The sequence below is a fragment of the Podarcis tiliguerta genome (genome assembly GCF_965153285.1).
Source record: "Podarcis tiliguerta genome assembly, chromosome: 11".
NCBI lineage: Eukaryota > Metazoa > Chordata > Lepidosauria > Squamata > Lacertidae > Podarcis > Podarcis tiliguerta.
In genome coordinates, this window is record NC_139544.1 from 46870579 (window position 1) to 46896879 (window position 26301).

At 43.7% G+C, this 26301-nt stretch overlaps 1 protein-coding gene and 1 long non-coding RNA gene across 4 annotated transcripts in view; one reads left to right on the forward strand and one right to left on the reverse strand.

The window, feature by feature from the left end:
* The window catches only part of SPEF2 (sperm flagellar 2), an 85875-nt gene extending 79439 nt beyond the window's left edge, over nt 1–6436 (reverse strand). For all 3 annotated transcript variants that reach the window (XM_083402601.1, XM_083402600.1, XM_083402599.1), the window contains exons 1-3: nt 6277–6436; nt 2195–2297; nt 566–818 (exon numbers count right to left, since the gene is read on the reverse strand). In XM_083402601.1, coding sequence (XP_083258727.1) covers nt 566–818; nt 2195–2297; nt 6277–6334 — 414 coding nt within the window. In that variant the 5' untranslated portion in view covers nt 6335–6436. The remainder of the gene's footprint in view (nt 1–565; nt 819–2194; nt 2298–6276) is intronic.
* Nucleotides 1052–26081, forward strand: LOC310659662. The gene is made up of 2 exons (XR_014502917.1): nt 1052–1118; nt 25782–26081. It is a non-coding gene; the product is annotated as an uncharacterized lncRNA (long non-coding RNA).
* The last annotated feature ends 220 nt before the right edge of the window (nt 26082–26301 follow it).

Consider the following 26301-nt stretch of genomic DNA (forward strand, 5'->3'; position numbering starts at 1 on the left):
CTCAGTGTAGATTTGGCCTGAAATATGTAGCTAATTTAAAGTTATTCTTGCCCTTATGGTAGTCCAGCCAGCTTATACAGAGTGAGGATGTATGTGTGAGGAAGGAACATATGTTCTGAAAGATTTACAGCTCTGATCTCCTTATTTAGCCTTCTGGGCCTTTTGCCCAGTTTCAGCTTGCCAAGATAGAAACCAGGAACGAATGGCCAAAGCTATTTGTTGTAAGACTGAAAATGCAAGGAACTATGCAGATACCTGATGGGACACTGCAAAGCAAAGAGATCAGAGAATTCTTAAAGTGGATATTAGTTCGGTGAAAGTGAATTTAGAGTAACCTCTAGAGCAGAGGTAGCCAATATGTGTCTTGCAAGTGGTGCTGGACTAGAACTCCCATCAATTAAGTCACTGCATCCTTTACACAGAGATTCAGTAGACGAAACAGAAATTTAGTTTACAGGAATTCTATTTTGATCTCTCGTGTCATAGGTATATATCTAAGAGGTATAGTCACATGTGATGCTCTGCTTCTCTATTGGGAAAGGTGTTCTTAGCTCAACAAGCTCACCTCTCGATACATTTCCGTTCCCACGCTCTTGAGCTTTGCGGGAGCTGAGGGTCTCATTGCATCCATGGCAACTCCAGTGAGTCCTGCTTTTTTCTTTTTCTCTAGAGCCACATACAATTGGTAGATCAGTTTGGTGGCAGCTCCATGCTGCTCTGTCATGATGTTTCGGGCCACATTCTGGTCAAACTGCACGCCCAGGAGTTGAAGGGTGGGCTCCATGCGAGAAAAGTTGTTAAGTTTCGCACTGGCAAGCCTGAAAACGTAAACAGACTCTGCAATTATATAAGGTTCTGAAATGTGAAAATCTTCCCAAAAACTGATCCCAAAGCCCAGCATTCTTCAATAAGCATGTCCATTTATAGAGAGATAGAGCTAAACACAATTATCATTAGGAACAGATCAAAATGTTTGGGTGACCACATTTTGAAACCTAAAGATTTTGAGCATATGAAACTGCCTTGTACTGAATCAAACTATTGGTCCATTTACAAGGTAATCCAATTTTGTCTACTCAGAAGTAAGTACTACTGAATCAAATGAGGCTTGCTCCCAGGTAAGTGGGATTAGGGTTGCAGCCTTACCCCAACATTAATTATTCTGGCCACCATTCTCCAAGGTCTAAGGCAGAGATGTGGCCTAACCCTGATACATTAAATAGGTTTTTAAACTAGAGAAACCTGAGTTGGACCCCAGGACCTTCTACATGGAAAGCATGCGCTCACTGAGCTATGGAACCAATCCCAGTCCCTTATCGTATCTATCTGGGTTTTGATAAGCTTTCTTGGGAGCATGGAAATCATCATTCAACAAGTATATAAGGCAGCGACACAGGGAAGTGCTGGATGAAATATGTAAACTTGGCTACATCCTTCCTCTCCTTTTCCACGTGGGAAATGTAGTTGCCTAGGACTGTTGGCCAAACATCATTAGTCACCTTTTAGCAATAAACAACATCCCTATTCAGGCATTTGTTTCTGAATGCATGAAGGGGCCTGCAAAAATATGCTGGCCCCACCACCTCTACACTAAAGTGTATGGCAGCAACATACCTTCCCATCTCCAGAATTGGAAACTCTATGTGAATAGATGGCCTTGAGATTGAGTCAATCACGTGTCAGCTAGGAGGCACATGCTGTCATCAATGGGGAGGGGCTAACCCATGCATACCTGCAGACCCCCATATGCCTTCAGTATTCCTAAGCTGAGTTGGGCGGGCGGGGGGGGGGAGAACGACTGCATTTTACACCAGCTGTCATCTTAATCTATTTGGACTGGCATCGGCAATCAGGGTTGTCAGGCAGATGTCTAAGTCTTATGTCAAACATCCATGGTCCCTTGGCCTTTCTGGTCCTTCTCCTTTCTGCCATTGCCTGCTCTCTAGCTATCTTCAAGTACGCAAGCAGAGGCAGGAACGTGGAGGAGCAACAACCCTGGCTCTCCCTCTTGTATTGAGCAGTGATGCAGATTGGTCCCAGAGGGAGAAAGCTAATGCATCATCAGTGGCAACAGGCAAGGAGGTAGGATTCCCCTACTGAGGGCATCTTGCTTAAGCTCCCTATCCCAGGACTCGGAGCACCACTTAGCCCACTATGTTAACCATCTGATGTTGTATATATACCATCTACTAACCTGCTTTGCGAAAACTGAGCAAAGTCATCCTGGAGTTCAAACTTGTTGAGAAGTTCTCCGATGAGGTATCCTGAAGAAAACTCCTGGGCAAAAGACTCCATTTCTGGTTTATTTTTAAAGAGAAAAAGGAAAGGTTTTTTTCCCCTCCATTTGTTCAGACCTAAGGGCTGATTCATATGTTACCACCGTGAAGTGCAAGTAACTTTCCTGCAACTTCCTCCCATGCAGTTGCAGTAACATCCAGATCAGAAGTGGCTAACCGGTGGCCCTCAATATGTTGCTGAGCTACAACTACCATCTTCCCCGACCATTGACCATGCTGGAAGGGGACATATCAGAGTTGGAGTCCAACAACACCTGGAAGACCACAGGTTTCCCACCTCTGATCTACACAGAGAAGTCAACATTGCCTTTTCTCAGGCCAGGTTTCAGCTAGCAGGAGATGAAACCACATGATCCACCTCACCAAGGTGCTTCCGCCATCTAAATCAGGCCTGTACCTGCGTGACCCACCAAGTCTATTAACCACACATTATGGCCTGTGAAGCACTCCGTGACACCCCCTTTTTTTATCCAGGCCCAGGCAGGCAGCATAAAGGATAGGGTGGTTATCAACCCCTGATGGGTCACTGACTTGGTGTACCACATATTGCACAGATATCTGCTGGGGATTACTGACACTTGTGCAGGTCTGCTCTAGAAGCATTAATGCATGAACTGGCCCTAATGAAACAAATTTTAAAAATGAAGAGTTGCACCCAACCAAGTAACATTCAGCATGTGTTTGTGGGAGGGGTTCATTGGTTTGTTTTTGTTTTATTATATATTTTGTGTTCTCATTTTGTATTTTTATGTTGTAAACCACCCTATGATCTTCAGATGATAGGGTGGTATACAAATTTAATAAATAATAATAAATAAAATATTCAAGCCAATTGACTTAAGTCACATCCAATTATTTCAATGGGTCTTATTTAGTTGGCTTCAACCTACAGTAAATTATTAAAATAGCAGCAGTTCTCTATTGCCTCTTTTAAGTCCTAACTTAAAAGTAAGCTGTAATAATTTCTTAAATTCTCTGTTTTTCAAGATGCTTCTTCTTCTGGGAAGAGTAAGACAACCCCAATTTGCAATATGAAGAAGCCTTGAAATACAATAGTAATTTGAGAGTTTATAATCGCCTCTCCCACAACCTAAAGAGTTCTAGAAATCTGGTAGTTCAGCCTCTCATTAGGGGCATTTCATCTCTCTGTGTGGATGATATTCTTCTCTGGAGGAAAGCCATTTGTAGATCAAATAGTAGGAACAACGGGATAAACATATATCTACAAGGACAGTCTGTACTCCAGAGTCCTTATTAATTGAGGAAATTCGACAGATTTGTGTCCCTTGAAACTGCAGAAGAGTCTCTGGTGATGGAAATCATTGCCACATGGGAGCTTTAGAGGTGTGTTGTGTAACTCAGAATGAACACCATCCACTGCTTTCCTAGGACTGCCAAAAATGTGGAGGTAGTAATGTAAAGTAGACAGGTCACAAAACACAAGGTTATTTGGGAAGCTGCTACCTTTTTTAAAATAATAATAATAATAATAATAATAATGAGTTTGAATCAATTAGAACTGATTCAATCAATCAGAAGTGCATTGATTTGCACATGAACAAACTGAAGAAGAAAACACATTTGCAACTTCTTTTTTGATAATGCTTGCATGCGTCACAGCAGGTGCTCTCAGGGGAAGAGGCATTCCTTTGTGTATGAGCAAAGAGAAGATCACACCTGCTACCCACAGTTTTTGTAAGGCTGCACTAAAATAACTAAATAATATTTTTCCAGCTATCTTCTGCTCAATAAGTCAGTCAAAAGGTTCTTGAGCCAAATAACTTGAGTTGGCAGCCTTCTTTATTTTGAACAGAGCGCTCAGGAATGTAGGATTGCCAACCTAGAGAAAAGGTCCAAGGAAACAAGAAAAGAAATAGCCCCTGCTCCCCGTCCCACCCTGCTGCTCTGCCTTTCCCAACTTGCCATGGAAGCAGGAGGATGGATGACAAAGAGGGGGAGCAGTGGGAGATAGATGAGCCAAAGCAGTTACAACCTTCTATGGACCTGTTAATAGTATAATTTGCAGTGATGGGAAATCCATGGCGCTCCAGATTTATTGGAGTCCAATTCCCATCAACCCCAGCCAAGGGTCAGCGATGATGGGAATTGCAGTCTAGCAACATCTGGAGGGCTGCAGGTCCACCCATCCCTAGGTTAGAAAACAGTCCCTCCCTCAAATACGGTGCTATATAGGGTCTCTAGTTCTTTTAACAAAACCACACTGAGGCCATGATATGTCTTTTTGCACATACTGGATGAGCAAACGATCATTACGGTGTGGAAAACACCAGCCATTCTGTTCATGCAACCCAATGTACAATTCAGGAGTGGGGCTTTCCTGGGCTGCATCATAGTTACATGGAAACAAGGGAACTTCTATATGTCTTGTCTGGCGTTACAAGTTCAAATTAGGAGAAGCTGCTTGTTGACATATTACAACTCTTACTGCTCTCCATAAAGTATTACTGTCATTTCATTTTTAACCAAAGCCTGGTCTCCCTTGATTTCATTGCATTTTTCCCAAATGTACCATATCTAAAAACAAATCCCTCTGATCATTCTAGACTCCCAGAATTGATACAAATGCTCACAAAACATTTCAAAATCCCCAGTGTTTCAAGACCCCCGTTTCAAAATCAAGGAAGACAACTAAGCTGGATGGAATCCCTCCAAGTGCTATACAGGTTATTTGCTACTATTAGGTATTACTATTGACACTTAATATTACTGCCTCCCCTGGCTAAACCCATCCCACTCCCACCAAACCTGCTTGGGCATATTGGTACTCTAGCACAGTTATTAACATCAGTAATAACTTTTTTGTTACTTGGGTGAAAACTATTTCCACCAACAGAATAGCTGCTCCTTGTGCAATTCTGTCATGCAAAGGCAGTCAGAAAGGTGAGTCCTCCTGGTACCTATTTTTCAGTGAAGGAAAAATGAGAACTACTAATGCAAGCACTTTAAACTTAAAGCAGTTTGATCATACTGTCTGTTTTGAATGGGCTCATGCTGTTTAAATTTGCTTGTTTGTATGCTGTATTAGTCTTTTGTTGTTGTTGCTGCTGAAGTACTTTTGTTTGTTTGTTTGTTTCTTACTACTCTGCTACCTGCCCTGGGTATATAAATACCCACACCGCATCTGTAAGAATGCAATGGTTTAGTGCAACAGTGCTGAAACTTTGTAACTCCCTGCCTATGGACACCAAACAGGCACCTTCCCTGTACTGTATGCTTTTTGCTGCCTGCCAAAAATATTTTTATTTATACACGTCTACCCAGATGTTTAGAAAGCTGGTGTGAGTTTTAATTCATTTTAGTCTAACCTATGCATGTTTTTTTTAATTGCATCTGTCATTCCCCCCCCCCCCTTTTATTGCTAATTGTAATTTTTTTATTGGCAATTTTATTGTTTTATCTCTCTTGTAAACCACTTTGAGGTTTCCACCCACCCACCCCATACAATCAAGCGGTTAACAGATTTCATGAAACAGAGAAATATGTAGAATCTGCAATAACCAGCTCAGCCGGTAGCGTATGAGACTCCCATTTCAGGTTTGTGGGTTCGAGCCCCACATTGGGCATTACATTAGGGAGGCAAGGCGTTAATGTCATGTTTAGATGTAAACTCCTCCATTGCAGCAGGTCGGACTAGATGACCCGCATGGCTCCCCTTCTATGAAATGTCTGTGGGGGAAGCAAATGAATCAGTAGCAAAACCGTGCTCCTGAGCATGTGCAAAGCGCCATTTCTCTCACGAGGGACTAAACAACAAGAACAAGAGCAAGAAGAAAAGTCTCCACGCGTCTAGGTTTGGGGGGGGGGGGGAGAATCTGGTTTATGGAGGGGGGCGAAGTTCCCTCAGGCGAGCCGAAATGAAGCGCCTGCCCGCCTGAGAGGGACACGGGAAGCCGGAGCGCCGCACCTCCCGGGGCTTCCCCGCCCGCCTTAGCCCTGCAAGGAGGCTTCCCGCACTCACTCACTGCCCGCGAGAGCTTCACTTCTCTGTTCAGCCAATCGCACAGGATGTCCGTCATGGCCGCGAGCGGTCCCGGCTCCTCGCCCGACTGGGCTCGAGGCCGCCTGGAGCGCAGCTCCGCGTCCCGTCACCATGGCGACCCGCTCGGCCGGGAGGAGGCGGCGCCGGGAGGAGAGAGGGCGTGCCTGCGCAGCGGGGAGTCGGGAAAGGCGTCGCTTAGCGGCGCCGGAAACATTTCCCGCCAACTGGCTGTTTAAAGGGACGAGCCTTTGGCCCGAGAGCGCATGCGCGATTTGATGGCATGTGTGCGCGAGGGCGGGACGAGTGAAGCTCCTTGGTTTATTTAGTTACTTTAATTTCGAGTGCGGTGGGGTCAGTTCTGGAGCATGAATTGCTTTTGCGTATATTTATTATAATTTATATTTATATTATATATATATATTTGTTGTTGTTGTTTAGTCGTTTAGTCGTGTCCGACTCTTCGTGACCCCATGGACCAGAGCACGCCAGGCACTCCTGTCTTCCACTGCCTCCCGCAGTTTGGTCAAACTCATGCTGGTAGCTTCGAGAACACGGTCCAACCATCTCGTCCTCTGTCGTCCCCTTCTCCTTGTGCCCTCCATCTTTCCCAACATCAGGGTCTTTTCCAGGGAGTCTTCTCTTCTCATGAGGTGGCCAAAGTATTGGAGCCTCAGCGTCAGGAGGAAGTGCTCCTTCCAGTGAGCACTCAGGGCTGATTTCCTTCAGAATGGATGCGTTTGATCTTCTTGCAGTCCATGGGACTCTCAAGAGTCTCCTCCAGCACCATAATTCCAAAGCATCAATTCTTCGGCGATCAGCCTTCTTTATGGCCCAGCTCTCACTTCCATACATCACTACTGGGAAAACCATGGCTTTAACTATACGGACCTTTGTTGACAAGGTGATGTCTCTGCTTTAGTTACTTTAATTTCGAGTGCGGTGGGGTCAGTCCTAGAGCATGAATTGCTTTTGTGCATGTATATATATATATAATATTAGTCTATCCTAATATATATTATAATGCATATTATAATATATATTAGTCTATACAGTATTATAATATTATACACACACACACACACATATATATTATATAAAAGTATACACACACATCTATCTATCTATCTATCCACCTGTGAGCAGGTATGGACTTGGACTGTGCAGAGCCGGCAGGAAGAATCCTGGACAACAGCAAACCGAAAGAACGAGTCTAGGGAGCAACCATGTTTGCATTTGCAACTGCCAAGGGAATGCAAACAAAGTTGGTTTAATGAAGAGAATGGTAATTTGCTCAGGCGCCTGGGAATATATTCCTGTACTTGATGTCAGAAACTACATAATAGAAATTGGCTGGGAGGCAGAAGTATATCCAGGCTGAGAAATGTTTTCAGGAGAATATTGCTCTCACAAAATCCTTTCCCTGATATCAGAGGTTGTTTTGGGGGTACAGATAGACTTGATTCTAGGAGCATGTAAGGAATGGTTAAACTTAGCTCAGGTGGAAAGAAAAGGCTACAAAGAAGCAGCGTCTCTTATACTGCTCTGTAGAAGATTTGTGTGTGTCTGTGTTACATCTATATATAGATGTAGAGATATATCACTAATGGGTGAGGGTGAATCATATCATTTTGCTTAATGCATCTTATTCAGTTTTGTTAAGAGAAACTATTGACTATAACTTTCTTGCTTAAGCATTGCCTAACAACTTGCATTTTGAATCCTGGATCCTGATGGCTCTTCGCTAAAATATATCTAAATATACTATCAGCATTAATGGCCCCTCAATATTCTCTTTATTGTGCATGTATGATAATTTGTGCTTATGATGGTATCAAGTTGGCGATCTAATTGGTGCATGCCCTGCAGCTTTGGGGTGTATCTCAGGCACTTTTTGTACCACAAATGTTTCTTCTGGGTGGATTTTTTTTGGGGTTTTTTGGTACCACTTTTGTTGTGCTATAGCACAAGGAGCCACCTTTTTGCTGTCTGGAGGGCCTAACAATGGGGAAGCATCTTGGAACAACTAATAAAGTGGGATGGTGTGTAGATAAATCTGCACTATTATTGCATCAATGGCATGTTGCATAATACTGTGTGTGTGTGTGTGTGTGTGTGTGCGCACACACACACACACAGAGTCTGGAGGGGTCCTAAGTGTTCTAACAATGTGTTTTTAGCTTGGTAGTTATAGGTGGAACTATAAAGGATATGCTAAATTCTCTGTAGTATCAATACACTCTGTATGTCGCATGCTGTCATTGCACTGTGTCTTACTCCACCAGTAGAGGAGCAGGGAAGGGGAAAGGTCCCACATGATGTCATCACAACACAGGTTAATTTGATGCTGCAGGGAAGGAGAGCTCATCAATACATAAGGTTGTTTTTAATAGTAGCTCTATATCTTGTGTGCAATTTTACCTACAGGGTTGCCATGAAGAAATTTTGGTTCATCAAATGTCTTGGAATCTATAGTATTGTTGAAGCTAAGTATTTGTGGAGTTTATTATATTCTGGGCTGCTGGAAATCCCATTTAACTGTTCTGCATTTTCTGAAGAAAAGGGATGAGAGAGGGGTTAAAAAATAAATAAATTCCTGCTTGCATGTAACTATTGCTAAGTGCACTACACAGCTTCATGGGGGAGAGAATCAATAGACATTAAGAAGCATGATCTGCAGTCTGAAAGACTTCTGGAAATAAGTATTACTGAAGTCAATTTACTATCTCTGAGTAAATTTGGTTAAGATTGGATTTATGTTGTAACAAACATAATAGAAAGGATGGGCTGGGGCTGGGGGTTGAAGTGATGTTAATACCATCATTGAGGGCTGGATTCTGACCTACTGGCATATGTCAGCTTGCTTGTGTTATGTCTTGTGTTATGTCCTGGTACAATAGAAGTAGCTGGAAATATTGCCGTGCCTGTTGTTGTTTAAAACAAAACAAATATTGACTTACTGGGCTATGCCAGGGATAGATCCAGGGCAGGTGGGAACAGGACAAAACCTAGTGAATCAGATATGAACTTAGGGAAGATTGATGGTTCGGGTGTGGAATTAAGGTCGCACCTAGTGTTTCAAGGGTAAAGCCCTGGGTCTGGCAAAATTTGGTGTGCCTCTTTCTGTGTGTTACTTCACTGTATTGGTTATCTGGCAGAGCATGGTTTATTTTTTTAATACTTACTTTTGGTACCCCTAGGTCTTCTCCCTGAAAATGTGGCTACGGGAGCTGGGTATGAAAAGTGAATCGCTTACTGACCTCCATCACAGGAATAGATTGTTCATTATAGACACTGAATGGTCCTGAGGATTATTTCATGGAAACTATTTTCAGCTTCTAGCCTGATACACAAAAGAGCCAGTGTGGTGTAGTGGTTAAGAGTGGTAGTCTCGTAATCTGGGGAACCGGGTTCGCGTCTCCGCTCCTCCACTTGCAGCTGCTGGGTGACCTTGGGCCAGTCACACTTCTCTGAAGTCTCTCAGCCTCACTCACCTCACAGAGTGTTTGTTGTGGGGGGGGGGGGGGAAGGAGAATGTTAGCCACTTTGAGACTCCTTAAAGGGAGTGAAAGGCGGGATATCAAATCCAAACTCTTCTTCTTCAGAAGACAGAGTTTGGTGCTTCAAAAACCAGCATAAATTCACTCTTGCAAGTTGGTGGGTTGGGCAGAGAATTTGATGAAGATGATGCAAATAGTAACTACTTTCCATTTGTTAGGGCTTTTGCAATAGTAACTTCTTTGTGTTTATAGGGCTTTTGCCTAATTCCACTCAAGGTTTTGGGCTTGGCTCAGAAATGGTACAACTGTCTCTTGCTCAAGGCTGGAGCATTTCCCAGAGCCTGGTCCATTTCTATTCATTAGTTACTTGGAGGCAATGAATATTAACCAGCCCATGTAGAAAATCCCAGTTTCTGCTAGATGCTTATGCTAGTGCTCTGATGATAAATGTCCTCTAATTTTTCAAAAGTTTTTCCCCCTGTGAAAGAGGCTTCCATTTTTCTGCTTCTTTCTCAAAGCCCTTTAGAATTTCCTTAGCTGGACCAATGGTCTCTGACTCTGTACAAAGCAGGATTATATGCAGTCCCAACGTAAAAGTATTTCAGAACATTGTACAACTGCAGCTTTTGATATACCACATTTAACTTGTTAATGCAACAGGCAAGAATCTGGCAGTGTTTGCTTCAGCACAGAGCTGCAGAACTAAGAAGCACAACTTTTCCTGAGATGTTCAGAGACCTTCAGGAACTCCAACTCCCATCAGCCCCGGTCAGCATGGCCAAGGGTCAGGATGTATGGGAACTGAAGTCCAAGTATATTTAGAGGGCTGCAGATTCTCCATCCCTGGGCTAAATACATATATTATGAGAAGATTCAGTTCTACCCACCTTTTGGCATAGAGCTAATCCAGATATTGCTATCAAGCTAACCTCCACAAATAACTGTTGCTGTGACCTTCCACGGCTTCTGATGGTAATTGAAATATGGAAGAAATACAAACATCTGCCAGAGCTCAAAAAATATTTTTTGTGTCACATTTGTAGGGTGTTGAGTGGAAAAGGGGATCATAAGCATAAGAGGATGAGCAAAGAATTGTGAAACCATTTAGGGGAATCTGCAGTGGCACAGAAGAAAGAAACCTAATAATAGCGTGCTTTCCATATGTCTACAAACAAAAGTATTATGAAACAAAATTGATGTCTTCCCATGACACTTTTGCAAGTTTTCAGTTGCGTTCCATCCCAAAGCACTGTTTAAGGTTGGAAAGTTTGAGGGATTTATGGCGGAGGGAAAGGTTACCAGTTCACTGAAATGTTAGCAGTGCCAATTTTTAAACAATGTTCATTGTTTGACATTTGTTCTCTCTCTAAGTTGTAGGTATTGAGTGCCAAATAGCAATTTGGTGAGTCCAGCTTGCTTCCAAGTGCCTTCCTCTACATCTCCCCATGAAGCCCAAGTAACATTTCGGCATGCATGGGGGAAATCAAAGGAGCGGTGGTATTTAAAAGCTGTTCCTTGCAGAAAGAGATTGCGTATTTGTACATTTATAACAAGGGTGGGGGAACCTGTAGCCCTCCACAAGGTTGTTGGACTCCATCTCCCATCAGCCCCAGGTGGCATGGCCAATGGCCAGCATGATAGGAATTGTAGTCCAGTAGTATCTGAATGACCACATGTTCCTCATCCATGGTTTATAAAATGTATTTGTTGCCCAAGTAGATCATAAAAGAAAGTTTAGCCCATGTTCTGTGCCCAGCACACTAGCGATGAAATGCTGGATTTTCCTGTTTCTTGCAAGTCACAAAAATGGAATGTGTTATACCTAAAGTAATACATTTTCTATTAGCTCCTATAATTATTTTGTCTTTTGGGATCAGACACATACATCATTAGTCATAAGAGACAATGTAATGAGGTTTTTAAAAAATCCTTCCAAACTAATTATTTTACATGAATGACTTTTTCTAACTCCTAGTTACAGTTTTGATGGGCTGATTATAACCTAAGGGAAGACTTGCCATCCTTTGCATTTCTTCCTGGGTTACGTGTGCAATTCATCACAGGCAAGCCATGCTCCTAAGGCTCAGAGCTGCCTGCCCAAATACTCACATGGCTTGGGATCTTTGCTCAAGTTGCTTATATACCTTGTCCTCTTTTGTAGGCTGCTTTCCTGTAAGCCCAGAGCTGTTTGCAGAAGGTAAAAGAACACTTGAAAGATGACAAAAGTAAGGGGGGGGGAGCTAAGAACAGTAAATTACATTATCAAAATAAAATAGAAAACAGGCACCCACACTTCCAAATTGCTCAGCACAGCTCATTAGCCAACCAGTGGCTGCAACCACAGTCATGATGGGTGCCAGGTTGAACTTTTTGTGTGGTTTATTGATGTAAATCATGGCTTCAGTGAAGCTGGCATGAGTATATAAAATGATTATGATCTATTTTATGATTATGATCTATTTTATCTCATTATGACCTATTTTAACCTTGGTACTGGTTCTTACCTTAAACATGAGCTGGAAGACATGTGTAAATATCCTGACGTCTTAGTAGCTAAAGTAACAATCAGTCCACTAATCCTGCGTTACCAGTCAAGTTTAATTATCACCTGTAGGAAACAATGGGGTTCTGCACAGACAATGGAAACTTCCAATGGAAGCATATAAGACAACCAGTTAGTCTTGTAGGTATTGTTAACTTTCATATGAAAGGTGCTGATTTCTAATCCCTGACCTTATGGATATAACGTCAAGGGGAGATACACATAGCCATAGCACAGGCACATTTAACACCAGTAAAAAGCCCTAAGCCTCTTGCGCAGCGTAGCTAAATGTGTGGGTTATGGACACACTTGTGGGTTCTGACATACACCTTGCAAGAGTGTGTGTTGGGGCTACAAACTCACCAGATGCCTCTGGCCATGTTGCTGCCCAGCTCTTGACTGTATCTCCTGCCTCTTCCCATCTTCCTGTCTTGGTACCCAACTACTGGCCTGATAGGGGCACACCTTTGTCCCTGTCTCTGCTTGGCTCTGCCAAGCTTATCAGCTCATATTTGCACCACAACCCAGGTGGAATTCACTTTAACTGACCATGTATACTTTAGCCTCTTAATGAAACACTGCAAGAACAGAAGCCTCCTCCCTGCACCTGTTTTTGGTGCTTTACCGAAGCACCAGCAAGGTTGAGTGGTACAATACCAGCCCCTCCAGGTGTCCCTATTTCCCAAGGAGATTTGCAGAAGCCGTCCTGGTTCCTGATTTGATCCCAGAATGTCCCATTTTTCCTTAGGACGGCCCTATTTCCATCAGACAAATGTTGGAGGGTATGCAATACCACCTTCACACACCTCCTCTTTCTGTAACTTTGTGTGATCTCCACAATGTGCTTCCACCCCTAGGGTGGATCCATTTTACAATGGCAGTGACAAAGCCTTGCTACTTTCATAATTGCAGCCTCGAGCCAAGGACCGCCTTTGCTTTGGCACAGAAGCACCCTTGGGTAGGATGAAAGCCCATATGTTCCTCTAGAAACAAAAAGTGCTGCTTCACAGGCAGTGAATAATTTCATCAATGTTTTGACAGCTATAATTCTTCACTGACTCTGTGCCAAGCCCATGCCCATTTTAGCAGAGCAAAGCAGTGGCAGTGGACAGATTTCCTCACTGGGGCCAGAGGAGGCACTCTTGCAAGCTGGCGGCTCTGTCCACAGCAGAGGTGTAGCCCTCTATTTGAATGGTCGACCCTTAGAGGCTGAGGAATCAAATTGGTTTGCAGACAGCACTGCACTCTTTCCCAGCTGACAGATCTAGCAATGCTATCAAAGCTCAGGAAAGATGATGAATAATGCCGATGGGCATTCTGACCCAGTGCAGATTCTACATTCTAACTGACCAAGCAAGGGCTACTTTGTTGTTGTTTAGTCGTTTAGTCATGTCCGACTCTTCGTGACCCCATGGACCAGAGCACGCCAGGCACTCCTGTCTTTCACTGCCTCCCGCAGTTTGGTCAAACTCATGCTGGTAGCTTCGAGAACACTGTCCAGCCACCTCATCCTCTGTCGTCCCCTTCTCCTTGTGCCCTCCATCTTTCCCAACATCAGGATCTTTTCCAGGGAGTCTTCTCTTCTCTTGAGGTAGCCCAAAGTATTGGAATCTCAGCTTCAGGATCTGTCCTTCCAGTGAGCACTCAGGCCTGATTTCCTTCAGAATGAAGAGGTTTGATCTTCTTGCAGTCCATGGGACTCTCAAGAGTCTCCTCCAGCACCATAATTCAAAAATATCAATTCTTCGGCAATCAGCCTTCGTGATGGACAAATGCATATATTCGTGAAAATGCATGCAAAATGTCTATATTTGGCAGAATTGCATAATAATTGTGTACATTATGAGCAATTTACACTAAAATACTGATGAATTTTCATGAGGATTTGTTTTACAAAAACCTAGCAAACTGACATGGAAATGTGGAAAACTGTAAAATTGGAATAATGAGGAATGAAGAGGAACCAAAATGGAAAAATCCCCCTACTCTTATTTCCCATCATTCATCCCACGCATTTCACCCCATCACTTTCCTAGGTACGTAAAGCATAACTTTCCAAACTCTTCGTGCTGGCAACACCTTTTAGACATGCATCATTTTGCGACCCAGCAATTAAGTTTTACTAGCAAACTGGAGGTTAAACTAACCCTTTTCCAGCCTTGGGCACAGCGCAGGGAGCGTTTGCGCAACACACCTACACACTGCAACTAACATGTCACGACACACAGTTTGGAAAGCTCTGGCATAAAGTATGGTATTTTTTAAAGGTGGGTTTTTTGCACTAGGTCAACAGAGTGCTGCAATCCATTTGATTAACACAAAGCTACATTTCTTGGCATGGGCTTGAATCCCTCCAACAAAATACTGTCTGTCAAACCTTACCCAAGCTGCTCACCTTTGGAGCTTCTTATTTTATCCTCTATTTAAATGTTATGGCAGGTTTGATGCTGTTCTGTGCACCTGCATATCACCCCAGGCCTCTGACTAAGGCAGTTAAATGTCACAATAATATAAAGAATGCATATTTCATTGAAATGCTACCCTGGCAGAGATGAGCTGCTGAATATATTTCCCCTGCCCCAGGTTTTGGATTCCCGTGGTATGTCAGCCTTGTCACTAGGCACAGAAAATGGACTCATCAGTGTTTGCCCGTTGATGGCAGCTGGATGCACTTAGATTTGCATGCCAGCAATTACACAATAGCATCTCCCGTTCATGTATTTTACCTTTGCAAGCTGTCATTAGTTTGGCAAGAGAAGGTTGCTGCAAGTCACACACAACTCTGATTGTTATGCTTCAGTACAGCATTTCTGTAGAGCATTGCAGACCCAGCTTCTATTAAGCCAAGAGCAGTTCCAAGAAAGAAAGAATTGGTCTCCTAGTAGTGGGCCAGGAAAGCTGAAAATATAATGTCAATATAGTTTGCATCTGGCAACCGATGAGCCCCTTTGGTTTCAGATAGTACATGGGTAAAGGTAAAGGGACCCCTGACCATTAGGTCCAGTCGTGACGGACTCTGGGGTTGCGGCTCTCATCTCACTTTATTGGCCGAGGGGACCGGTGTACAGCTTCCGGGTCATGCCGGAGTGGTACCTATTTATCTACTTGCACTTTGAGGTGCTTTCGAACTGCTAGGTTGGCAGGAGCAGGGACCGAACAACGGGAGCTCACCCCGTTATGGGAATTTGAACCGCCAACCTTCTGAATGGCAAGCCCTAGGCTCTGTGGTTTAACCCACAGTGCCACCTGCATCCCAGTACATGGGTAGTTGAGTTTGAAAAGCCTAGGACACAAATTTCCATGGCTCTCTAGCAGCTATGGTGACTCTTTTACTAGAAGTAATGTATTTATCTCCCCAAAACACCAAGCCAGCATGCCTTCATGAAAGATGCGGCTGGTTAGAGGAAGAAAGGGCCAAAGGAAAACCAATTTTAGCTAAAGCTTGTAAGAAAGAGAGAACAGGCCAGAGAATGAACCTTCTCTGTGTGTTCCATAATATAAAATCCTTCTAATTTCAAATTATCAGCCACCCTCTCTGATTGGTTCTCTCTAGTTTCATCACCTAAATAATTTTGCTAATCATTTTAAAAAACAGTCCTCCATTAATTTATTACTTGCATCAAGATTTGGGATCTTATTTCTTCTTCCTTTAATTGCAGCGGAGATACCTTTAGTTTTCAAAATTGAGTCATAAATATCACCCAAGCCAGGAAGAGAAACCTTGACACTGGGTCAAACGAGGCCTTTATATCTCACCTTTCTTCCAGGGTGCTCAGGATGGTGTAAGCTGCTCTCCCTCTGCCCATTTTATCTTCACAACAATTCTGTGCAGAAGATCAGGCTAAGAGACTGTGTCTGGCTGAAAGTCACCTAGTGACCTTCATAGCTGAATAGAGATTTGAACCCTGATCTCCCAGATCCTCCTCCACTCACTATACTACACAGCTTCTCACTGGAGGTATCACTCAGTACTTTTGCATGCCAATCACTACCTTCCAGTGGATGCTAACCATTTTATGCTTTCATTAATATTTACTTAAACATTCAAGTTTTGATGCTGTCATCTGAAATAATTATGGAAAACTCCTTTAGGGTAGTGTTGATGTCTCAAGTAATTAGTACAAGTTTTGCTTTGATTTTAAAACGAAAGGTCAGTGAACCTCTGACGGATGCTGTTTCATCAGATCCATTAGCAGTACCAAATGGAGCTGAAACAGGGGAGCATTTGAGTGCCAAAACCCATTGCTATAACCTTTATGCAATAATGGATGGTTCTGCTTCAGATATGGCAAGAGGAATTGCTTTAAACTTGAAGCCAGTTACTTCCTGAGAGCAAATAGCAAATCAATGTGTTACTTTATAATTCTCTGACTAGCCGGTTTCCCCATTGCAGTCCTGATTAAGGCCGTAACGATCAATGTGAAAAAGGAACAACACAGATGAACTGCTGAAGCGTTTTACAGTCTCTACAACCAAGCAGACTTCAGGTGTCTTTAGCTAGTGTCATCACCATGGTTGAAAAAGCTCTTAGCACTTCTTGTATTTACTCTGGCTCCTTGTTGTTTTCTATAAACTTTACATACATTTTTAAAAACAGTTACCAAACAGAAAGTTGTCTTCTGAGACGAACACATGTACACATGTGGGGCTACCTTTGAAGGTGACCCGGAAACTGCAATTAATCCAGAATGCGGCAGCTAGACTGGTGACTGGGAGTGGCTGCCAGAACCACATAACACCGGTTCTGAGAGATCTGCATTGGCTCCCAGTACATTTCCGAGCACAATTCAAAGTGTTGGTGTTGACCTTTAAAGCCCTAAACGGCCTCGGTCCTATATACCTGAAGGAGCGTCTCCACCCCTATTGTTCAGCCCGGACACTGAGGCCCAGCGCCGAGGGCCTTCTGGCGGTTCCCTCATTGCGAGAAGTGAGGTTACAGGCAACCAGACAGAGGGCCTTCTCGGTAGTGGTGCCCACCCTGTGGAACACCCTCCCTTCAGATATGAAAGAAATAAGCAGCTGTCCTATCTTTAAAAGACGTCTGAAGGCAGCCCTGTTCAGGGAAGTTTTTAATATTTAACGCTGTATTGTTTTTAACACTTGATTGGGAGCTGCCCAGAGTGGCTGAGGAAACCCAGCCAGATGGGCGGGGTATAACTAATAAATTATTATTATTATTATTATTATTATTATTATTATTATTATTATTATTATTATTATTATTATTACAGTCTTGTATGCAGCCATACACATGGCATCAAAACAAACCTGAGGGGGGAAATTTGTTACAAATTCAGCTCACATCCACATACAGTGGTACCTCAGGTTAAGAACTTAATTTGTTCTGGAGGTCTGTTCTTAACCTGAAACTGGTCTTAACCTGAAGCACCACTTTAGATAATGGGGCCTCCTGCTACTGCTGCGCCACTGCTGCACGATTTCTGTTCTCATCCTGAAGCAAAATTCTTAACCCGAGGTAGTATTTCTGGGTTAGCAGAGTCTGTAACCTGAAGCATATGTAACCTGAAGCGTATGTAACCTGAAGCGTATGTAACCCGAGGTACCACTGTACTTCAGTGTAAAGTGTTAAGATAATTTCTCCATAGTATCTGTTGCAACTGAGGTGGAAGGGAGATTACTGTACGTATGTAAACGATATAAATGGAGACTCTGCGGAGTCAAACCCACCTTTCTTTGTTATTCCGCTTATCAACCTTCAATGGTGAGTTCAATTCCATAAGTGCCGTATTTCACACATATTGGGTCCATGTTTCTGTGATGTTTCCAATTTTTTTTCCATTTGGAAGCAAATTTGGGCTGCTGCTGTCATGGACTGGCTGGAGCAGAGGAGTGGTTGGAGGCATCAGTGGAGAACCTGCAGGGGGGACGATGATGAGGGAGAAGACTTGGAGAAGGCAGAAGTAACAGGGTATGGTGAGCAGGAAGAGCAGTCCGAACTCAGAGGAAGGAGCAGAAGCTGGAGAGGAGGGGGCCAAGAGGCAGCAATGAGGCAGGTGCTGGGAGTTCCCCCCTCCTGCTGCAACCAGCCCCCTCCCCCCTAGAGTCTCCGAGAAATGCAGACAAATGAAAAGAGCAGAGCAGAGGTTGCTTGTGTGCAGACACAGTCTACAACTGGGTCTACAACCCTGGAGAGGAGGGGACTTCTATGGGCAGGCAGGGACCTTCAATCCTTGCAACTGCCTCATTGGGGCAAAACCTACTGGGAAGAGTTGCTTGGACCACTAGGCCTGCACTGTTTTGGTTGCTTTGAAGGAAGTGTTAGCTTCACTGACACTGTGTTTTTATTGCCGACTCGCTTGACTCCAGCTCTTGACAGCTGCTGTCATAAGAAAGAAGACGTAGCTTGGCATTTCCATTAAGATTGGGTTTAGTCCATTCAGTGGCGTAGCGTGGGGGTGCAGGGGGGGCCGGCCGCACCGGGCGCAACATCGGGGGGGGCGCACTCGCACTCGCAGCTCTCTGCCCCTACCTGGCTCACTCACTCTCTCTCATTTCAGTGCTGGCTGTGCGAATCCGATCCGAGCCGCCGGGTCGCCGCCCACTGTGGAGGGGAGGGTGCCAGGCGTGCGGTGCGGAGCGGAGAGAGAGCGAGGGACTATCTGGGGGAGGGACAGTGCAGCGGGGGGGGCACAAATTACTTGCCTTGCCCCGGGTGCTGACAACCCACGCTACGCCACTGAGTCCATTCAAAGGTGTTGTGGTGTTTCCCTACTGCTTCCATGTGTCCTGAGCTGCTGGATCTGTATACATTCCAGTACACATTGTTTACCAGGCAAATATGTTTTAATGTTATTTTCCTGGGCAGTTGGGCAACACCAATCCGACATTATATTGTGCTGCAAAATCTGATACTGTGGTTTCATTATTGTATTTTTTTACTTGCCTGTGAATTGCTTCAGGAAGTCAATAAACCTAACCTAACCTTATATAATGAATGTCCTTGATGCAGCAGTTCCTGTTATTAGCTCAGGGCAGTTCACCTCAAGTAACTTTTAGATCCAGAACATACAGTTTTGGTGAAACACTAGTTCAGGGAAACAAGTTTCTTTCGTGTATTTGTCACTTAAAACTATATTGCAGGAGAACTCAGTTTTGAACACTAAATGCATTACTCTACAGAATCATTTTACCCCAAGGTGTAGCAGTTAGCATTACAAGAAACAGCTAAAATATATTTGTTCATGATGAGACTGAAAAACTTTACTGCAGTTCCTATTTCTTCTAAGTCCCCCACTCCCCTAAGTGGTACAGAGCTAGAATGTTGCTCTGAATGAATTCTTCTGTCCCATACATATTTACCCAGAAGTAAATCTTATTGGGGACGCGGGTGGTGCTGTGGTCTAAACTAGTGAACCAAGGGCTTGCCGATTGGAAGGTTGGCAGTTCGAATCCCTGTGAAGAGGTGAGCTCCTGTTGCTCGGTCCCAGCTCCTGCCAACCTAGCAGTTCAAAAGCACGTCAAAGTGCAAGTAGATAAATAGGTACTGCTCTGGCGGGAAGGTAAACGGCGTTTCCGTGCGCTGCTCTGGTTTCACCAGAAGCGGCTTAGTCATGCTGGCCACATGACCTGGAAGCTGTACACCGGCTCCCTTGGCCAATAAAGCGAGATGGGCACCGCAACCCCAGAGTCGTTCGCGACTGGACTTAACCATCAGGGGTCCTTTACCTTTACCTTTTAAAATCTTATTGAGCTAGGGATGGGTTTCTTTCCATTTCTTAAATCTTGAGTTTGATTCACCACATTTCCTTTTATATTTATATATAATTTTTATTAATTTCAACATACCAATTATTATACATTCCACAGAACAATCTTTTTGGACTTCCATCAGCAGCTCTGATGATCCACCATTTTTATCATTTCTTCTGCATTTCTTAAATTCCTATTGCCTTTAATTATCTTAACTCACAATCCACCTCTTTAACCATTTTTGCAATAATTCAAATAATTTACCTCACAAAACTTCTTGCAAACCTACAAACGTAATCTGATTCACCACATTTCCATATCTGCTTGCATATTTTTTTTTTAAAAAATCCACTGGTTACTTTCTCCTAACATACACACTTTAGCAGGCAGTTTCCCCTAATATACACATTTTTGCAAAGCAATTTCCCTTGCTATAATGCATTTTTTATTATTTTCATTATATTGGGTTGGAAGTTACAATACAAGCATAATTGGAGACAGCTCCATGGAGGAAGGCTGGTATATGAATGTAATAAACAAACAAGACATTATGTGGTAACCACACAATCTGCCTCCCTCCTCCTCTTTTGCATTACTTCATAGAGCTTCAGCCTTGAGGTCAAGCTATGTTGTATGGGTACATTCCACAGAGGAAAAGGGATGGAGTTAGGCACATGTTTTCTGTTTGCAGCAATTGCCCCAAGTCTAAAGTAATGTCTAGTTTTGTAATTACAGCACTGGCATCTCAGACATTTTTTCTGTCTGAGCCCAGAGGCTAGTGAGTGTGCGAGGCAAATCTCCTTAGCCCCAGCAAAACTGGTGATGACCTTCTGCCAACCTTATTGTGCTGATTTTATTAGGATATTCTCAGCCTTGCCTGCTGTAGCCAGATTCTTTTGTGGCAGAATGCCTGGCTTCCACTTTCTGCCTTAGCCCATAATATTTAATCTGTGGAACTGATCTTAGATCTAGAGGGAAGGAGAAGCAAATTCCTCTAGACTCCCCAATCCTACAAAAGCAGGAACGGCCATGAAACTGCCACCAGTCCTACAGATTGGGCTGAGCACAAATATGGCCCTTAGAATTCAAAGGCTTCCACTACCAAACTTACGATGACAGAAGGCCCAGTCTCTCTTTTTCATAAACCCAAACGACTGACGGTGGAATAATATAGATAGCCTGTTTATGAAAATGAGCAGGTCAAATCCTGAGCTTGCACACAACTCTTGCAGGAAACTTGATGTAAACTTACATTTCCTTATATATTTAGTATCAGCCATCAGTTCCTGGCTTAAAGGTGGGGGGGGGGCTTCCTCTGACCTAAACAAGAAAAATTATCATTTATAATTCGACAAGCTGGAAAATTGGATTCAAAGAGGAAATTACAATGCAGATACATATGTTTTTCCTGGAACATTGCCAGATGGTGGAATAAGTTGATATTCAAGGGTTTTAGCAAATACCGTATTTTTTGCACCATAACACTCACTTTTTTCCTCCTAGAAAGTAAGGGAAAATGTCTGTGCGTGCTATGGAGGGAATGCCTACGGGTGGCGAGGGGGGGGGGGATCTGCTGCAGTCATGAGCAGAGGATCCATGGTTCCCCTTCCTTCCCTCCTCCGTGGCTCGCTTTGAAACAGCAAAGCGGGAGAAGAGCCGCTGAGTGGGGAGGACAGAGGGACAGAGAGCCTGCTTCTTTAAAGGAGCAAAGCGGGAAAGGAGAGGAGCCTTCTCCCCTTATACCCCTCTTCTTCATTATTAGCAGCATCCTTCTCCACCCACCCCACGCATGCTCCTTGTCCCTTGAGTGTTTTTCCTTCCCTCCCCACTTAAAACGTGGTTACAAATCACGGATCCACATGGATCCTCAGGATTTTTGCACTGGGTCACCCCAAATTCACCATCAGATCACATAGCATGTCCATGGCTACATCTTGCACCAAAAAAATCACGCACCCACTGTTGCCTGGGGCTGCAGTGGTGCAAAAACGTGGTTACAAAGCATGGATCCACATGGATCCTCAGGATTTTTGCATTGGGCTACTCCAAACTCACTGTCAGATCACATGTCTGTGGCCACAGCATGAACCACAAAAATCATACATCCACTGTTTCGTTTAGAATATTTTTTTTCTTGTTTTCCTCCTCTAAAAACTATGTGCGTGTTATGGTCGGGTGCATGTTATAGAGTGAAAAATATGATATATTGCTCAGCTTCAATGAGGGTGTGTGTGTGTGTGTGTGAAGGTATCAAGCAGCACTTTAAGCAAGTTTCTTCCAGATCCTGGTAGTATGCAGTTAAGCACTAAAACCATATATTTATCATAGAGACTAACAAAACAGGAATTTAGATTTCTTATAGTAAAACATTTCAGCTTGCGCCTTCATCAGTTCAGTTTGCGCCTCTGATAAAAATGACTCTGTTCCCAAGGTGTTTGTTACAAAGCTTTGAGTATGGAAATCTCAGAAGGCCTTCATTCTCGGAAGCTAAGTGATGTTTGCACTGCCATCTAGGCTGAGGCCATGTGGTGTTAATGTGTCCATTGTGTGCATCCAGTTCTCCCTTTGTTTTTGTTTTTTTACTAACATTGTTGGATCTCTTGGCATCTCTGAAGCAATTATTAGTAAGTCCAACAGGCTGTCGTTCTCAGAATTAAAGTGATTAGCAACCAGCTGCTCCACTTTCTCTGCCTCTTGCAAGAATCATGCTTGTTCGACGTAGATCACATATACTATTATTTTCCTTTATTGTGCTGTATCTGTTCTTCCAGCAAATAAGAAAGCTGGGAGAGGATGAGCTAATCACCCAATTTCAAGTAATTTGGAAGGTTTTATGTAGCAAGCCCTCCTTGTCACAAAATATCACGGCTGGTTAGGACTTCAGGCAGCCTTTCCTAATGGAGCAATTTTGTTTTGCATAAATGTTTGTCCTCCACCTCAAGGATGAAAAGATTAGGAACATGACATATGGGCTTAATTACACAGTGTAATTTCAGAAATCCATGTTCTGAAACCTGATTCTTAATCCTGTTAGCAGTAGTAGATGTAGTGGATTTTGTCAGGGTAAAATGAGGTATCTTTGTTTCTCCAGCATTGCGAGGTTTTAAAATGAAATCATGGTTAATTTATTTATGGAGCATAATTGTACGGTGTAAGCACTCAGAAAACTGAAGCTGTATAGAATATCCTGGCAGCATTCAACTACTGTGCTTTGTTAGTGCAAATATTTCCATTTGTGCAATGGGACATACCGTTCTACTCCCCCTGTGCATGTCCTGTGGCCCCCCCCCAAAAAAAATCTGTTCCAGTACAAGGAGGATTAGATACAGGAGTTTCTGATAGAGCAGTCAAGAAAGAAACTTACCAACAGTGCAAAGCAGGCTTGAATTCATTGAAATGAAGACTTACACTGGGGAAAATACCCCAGTGGTAGGATGAGTAAGCGTCCCTGTTACATATAATTGGCAAAGGGGGGGGGAGAGACTTCATAGTAAGAGGAGAAAGGTCAAACATGGCTGAAAGAGTCTAGTAGATTGGGACGAAGCATATAATTTAGATGTCAAGGAGCTATCAACAAACCAGTTCATCCACAGGGCAGGCACACACACACAGAGAGAAGGCACGGAATGCAATTAGCTTTTGATTAGCAGAAAACAACAACATAGCAAGGTCCCTGGTTCGTCTTAATGAAGGCATTGCTGAAGCAAAGCTCTAGGCACGGCGTTCCCTCTCTAGACTTTCACTCTGGATCCCTCCTGAGCAGATGAAGGCTGCATCAAGGGAGAGAGTTCCTCTTCTGGGCTTGTCTGGTGCATTGCTCAGCAACGTGTAGGACCTTCCTCAAGAGGGGAGCGGGTCTGAGGGGGAAGAGAGTTAGCAGCACTGAGATTGTCTGCACGCACACTGTGACTCTCAGCTTCTAATTCAGTCCTGGAAGGCCCTCCTCCTGACAGTCCTTGATTGCTTCTGCTTCTGTCATCTCCCAGCTCGTCGTTGAGAGCCAGTGTGGTGTAGTGGTTAAGAGCGGTAGTCTCGTAATCTGGTGAACCGGGTTTGCTTCCCCGCTCCTCCACATGCAGCTGCTGGGTGACCTTGGGCCAGTCACACTTCTTTGAAGTCTCTCAGCCCCACTCACCTCACAGAGTGTTTGTTGTGGGGGAGGAAGGGAAAGGAGAATGTTAGCGGCTTTGAGACTCCTGAAGGGGAGTGAAAGGCGGGATATCAAATCCAAACTCCTCCTCCTCCTCTTCTTCTTCTTCTTCTTCTTCTTCTTCTTCTTCTTTCTTCTTCTTCTTCGTCTCTTCTGCTGACTGCTCCTCAGTGTCCCACCACTAGGCTCCAGGCCCTAAGATGTCATCTTTGGAGCTCTCCCTGGGGGGTTCTTGGGCTGGTGGCTCCCAGCTCTCCTCATCCAGCCAGGCCCTGACATTAGATGTACAGAAAGTTCCAGCCCTAGCAGGAATTATCAGGTCCTACCAAGAGGGCTTGAGTACACTGAGGAGAGTGAAGGCCGGGATATAGATCCAGAAGGTCAGCCAGCCCACATTTCCCCCCCAAAAAGCCAGAGGAATTCCATATGCCCTCCATCAGAAAACAAAAACAGAGCTGGAGAAATTAGAATAGCAATGCATCATCTCCCCCATGTGGTTTTCTGAATGGACAACATGCATAGTATCACTAGTTCGCCCTCTTGGTTGTATCCATATTTATAAAGTCATATTCAATCAAGGCTTTAAGTTCAGACAAGTGCCCCCATTTTACAGTGTTGGGAGAAGGCCAACAACTGAGTGAGTTTGACATGCACCAGGTTTACCAGCAGATAAGGAAGACCATAAACCCATAAATACTCAAAGGGGGTTGTACTAATGCAATAGATTGCCCAGTGCAGTTTCACCAGCACCCAGCAAAGTCCCGAGGGCTGTGAAAAGCCTCTTAAAGAAAGACATGGATTGATGACACGCCCAACGCAGATCAAAATGATGAAGAGCACCTCTCTACACAAGAGTATTTCAGAGACGGGGGGGGGGGAGGAAACTAAGCAAAATATATTTTGCAGAAAGAGTGAAGCATAGTACTGTATTTACACAATGACAACAATGGAGTTACAGGATGGCAATGCCGATGCTCTGAGCAGACTACCACTCCTGGACTCAACCCCTATTGAAGAGTACCTTGAGGGAAGAGTATGGCTGTTGGAACATCTGGAGTGGACCCTAGTGAAGACTTTCCAGATTAGAACATATACTAGGCAGGATCCTATCCTGTCTAGGATATGCATTACAAGTTATAGAGCTGACCAGAACATAATCCTGAAGGATACCTTTCATTCCTTTTGGACCCAGGCATAGAGAGTTGATGACTATATTTTGTAGGGCATGGAAATTGTGGTTCCTCTTCATGGATGACATAAAGTTCCAATGGAATTGCATGAGGCACATCCTGGAATATCCCAGATGGATGTCACCAGCCCTGTGTTGGTACCCTGGCCACCATTTTTCATCTTCACCTGGATGGGACATCATTCTGGGGCATTGCGGAGGGGAAATTGTGGCCCTCACAAAAAATAGGGTGAAGATTCTTTGGAGAAAGTTCTATAAAGTGGCCTTCTTTTCCTATCGGTGTGAGAAAAAGAATAGGCTCAGTTTTTCTCAGAAAAACATCTTCTGAGAAGTATCTATTTTCAATGCACATCTTACTGGAAATTATCTTGTCATATTTGTTCTATTCTTTTCCAGGTTCCAGAACATCTGCATATTACATCTTGCCTTAACCTGGAATGATTTAGAAGCAGAAAAACAAAGGGGAGAACTGGAATGACTGCATTCATTAATCCTGCCCTTCAGCAACTTCGGTGCAGATTATGGGGTAGCTAGTCACGCCATACCTTGCTCTCGCTCTGTAATGCCGTGCTTATCTATTCAGGTTCAAGCTACTAATTGGATTTATTATTGTAAGTCACAAACATGTTCATATTTGATTTCACACTTGGACCAAGCCTCATTATGTGTGGAGTATAAACCTACTCAATAAATGCAGCCTGCTTTTAGAGGACGTGGTTATATGTGCTCTTTTCAGCCAGCCCAATTCAGCTTTTGACTACATTTATTATGTACTGTTTTTGTTGTGCTTAATTAGACAGTCGTACTGAATTCACTGGGGCTTGTTTGCACAACAATAGGGACCTTCTTTGGGAAGTCTTAAATTATGTAACTGGGATGGGCAGTGGCAGGCCCTCACCTGACCTTCTCACATTGA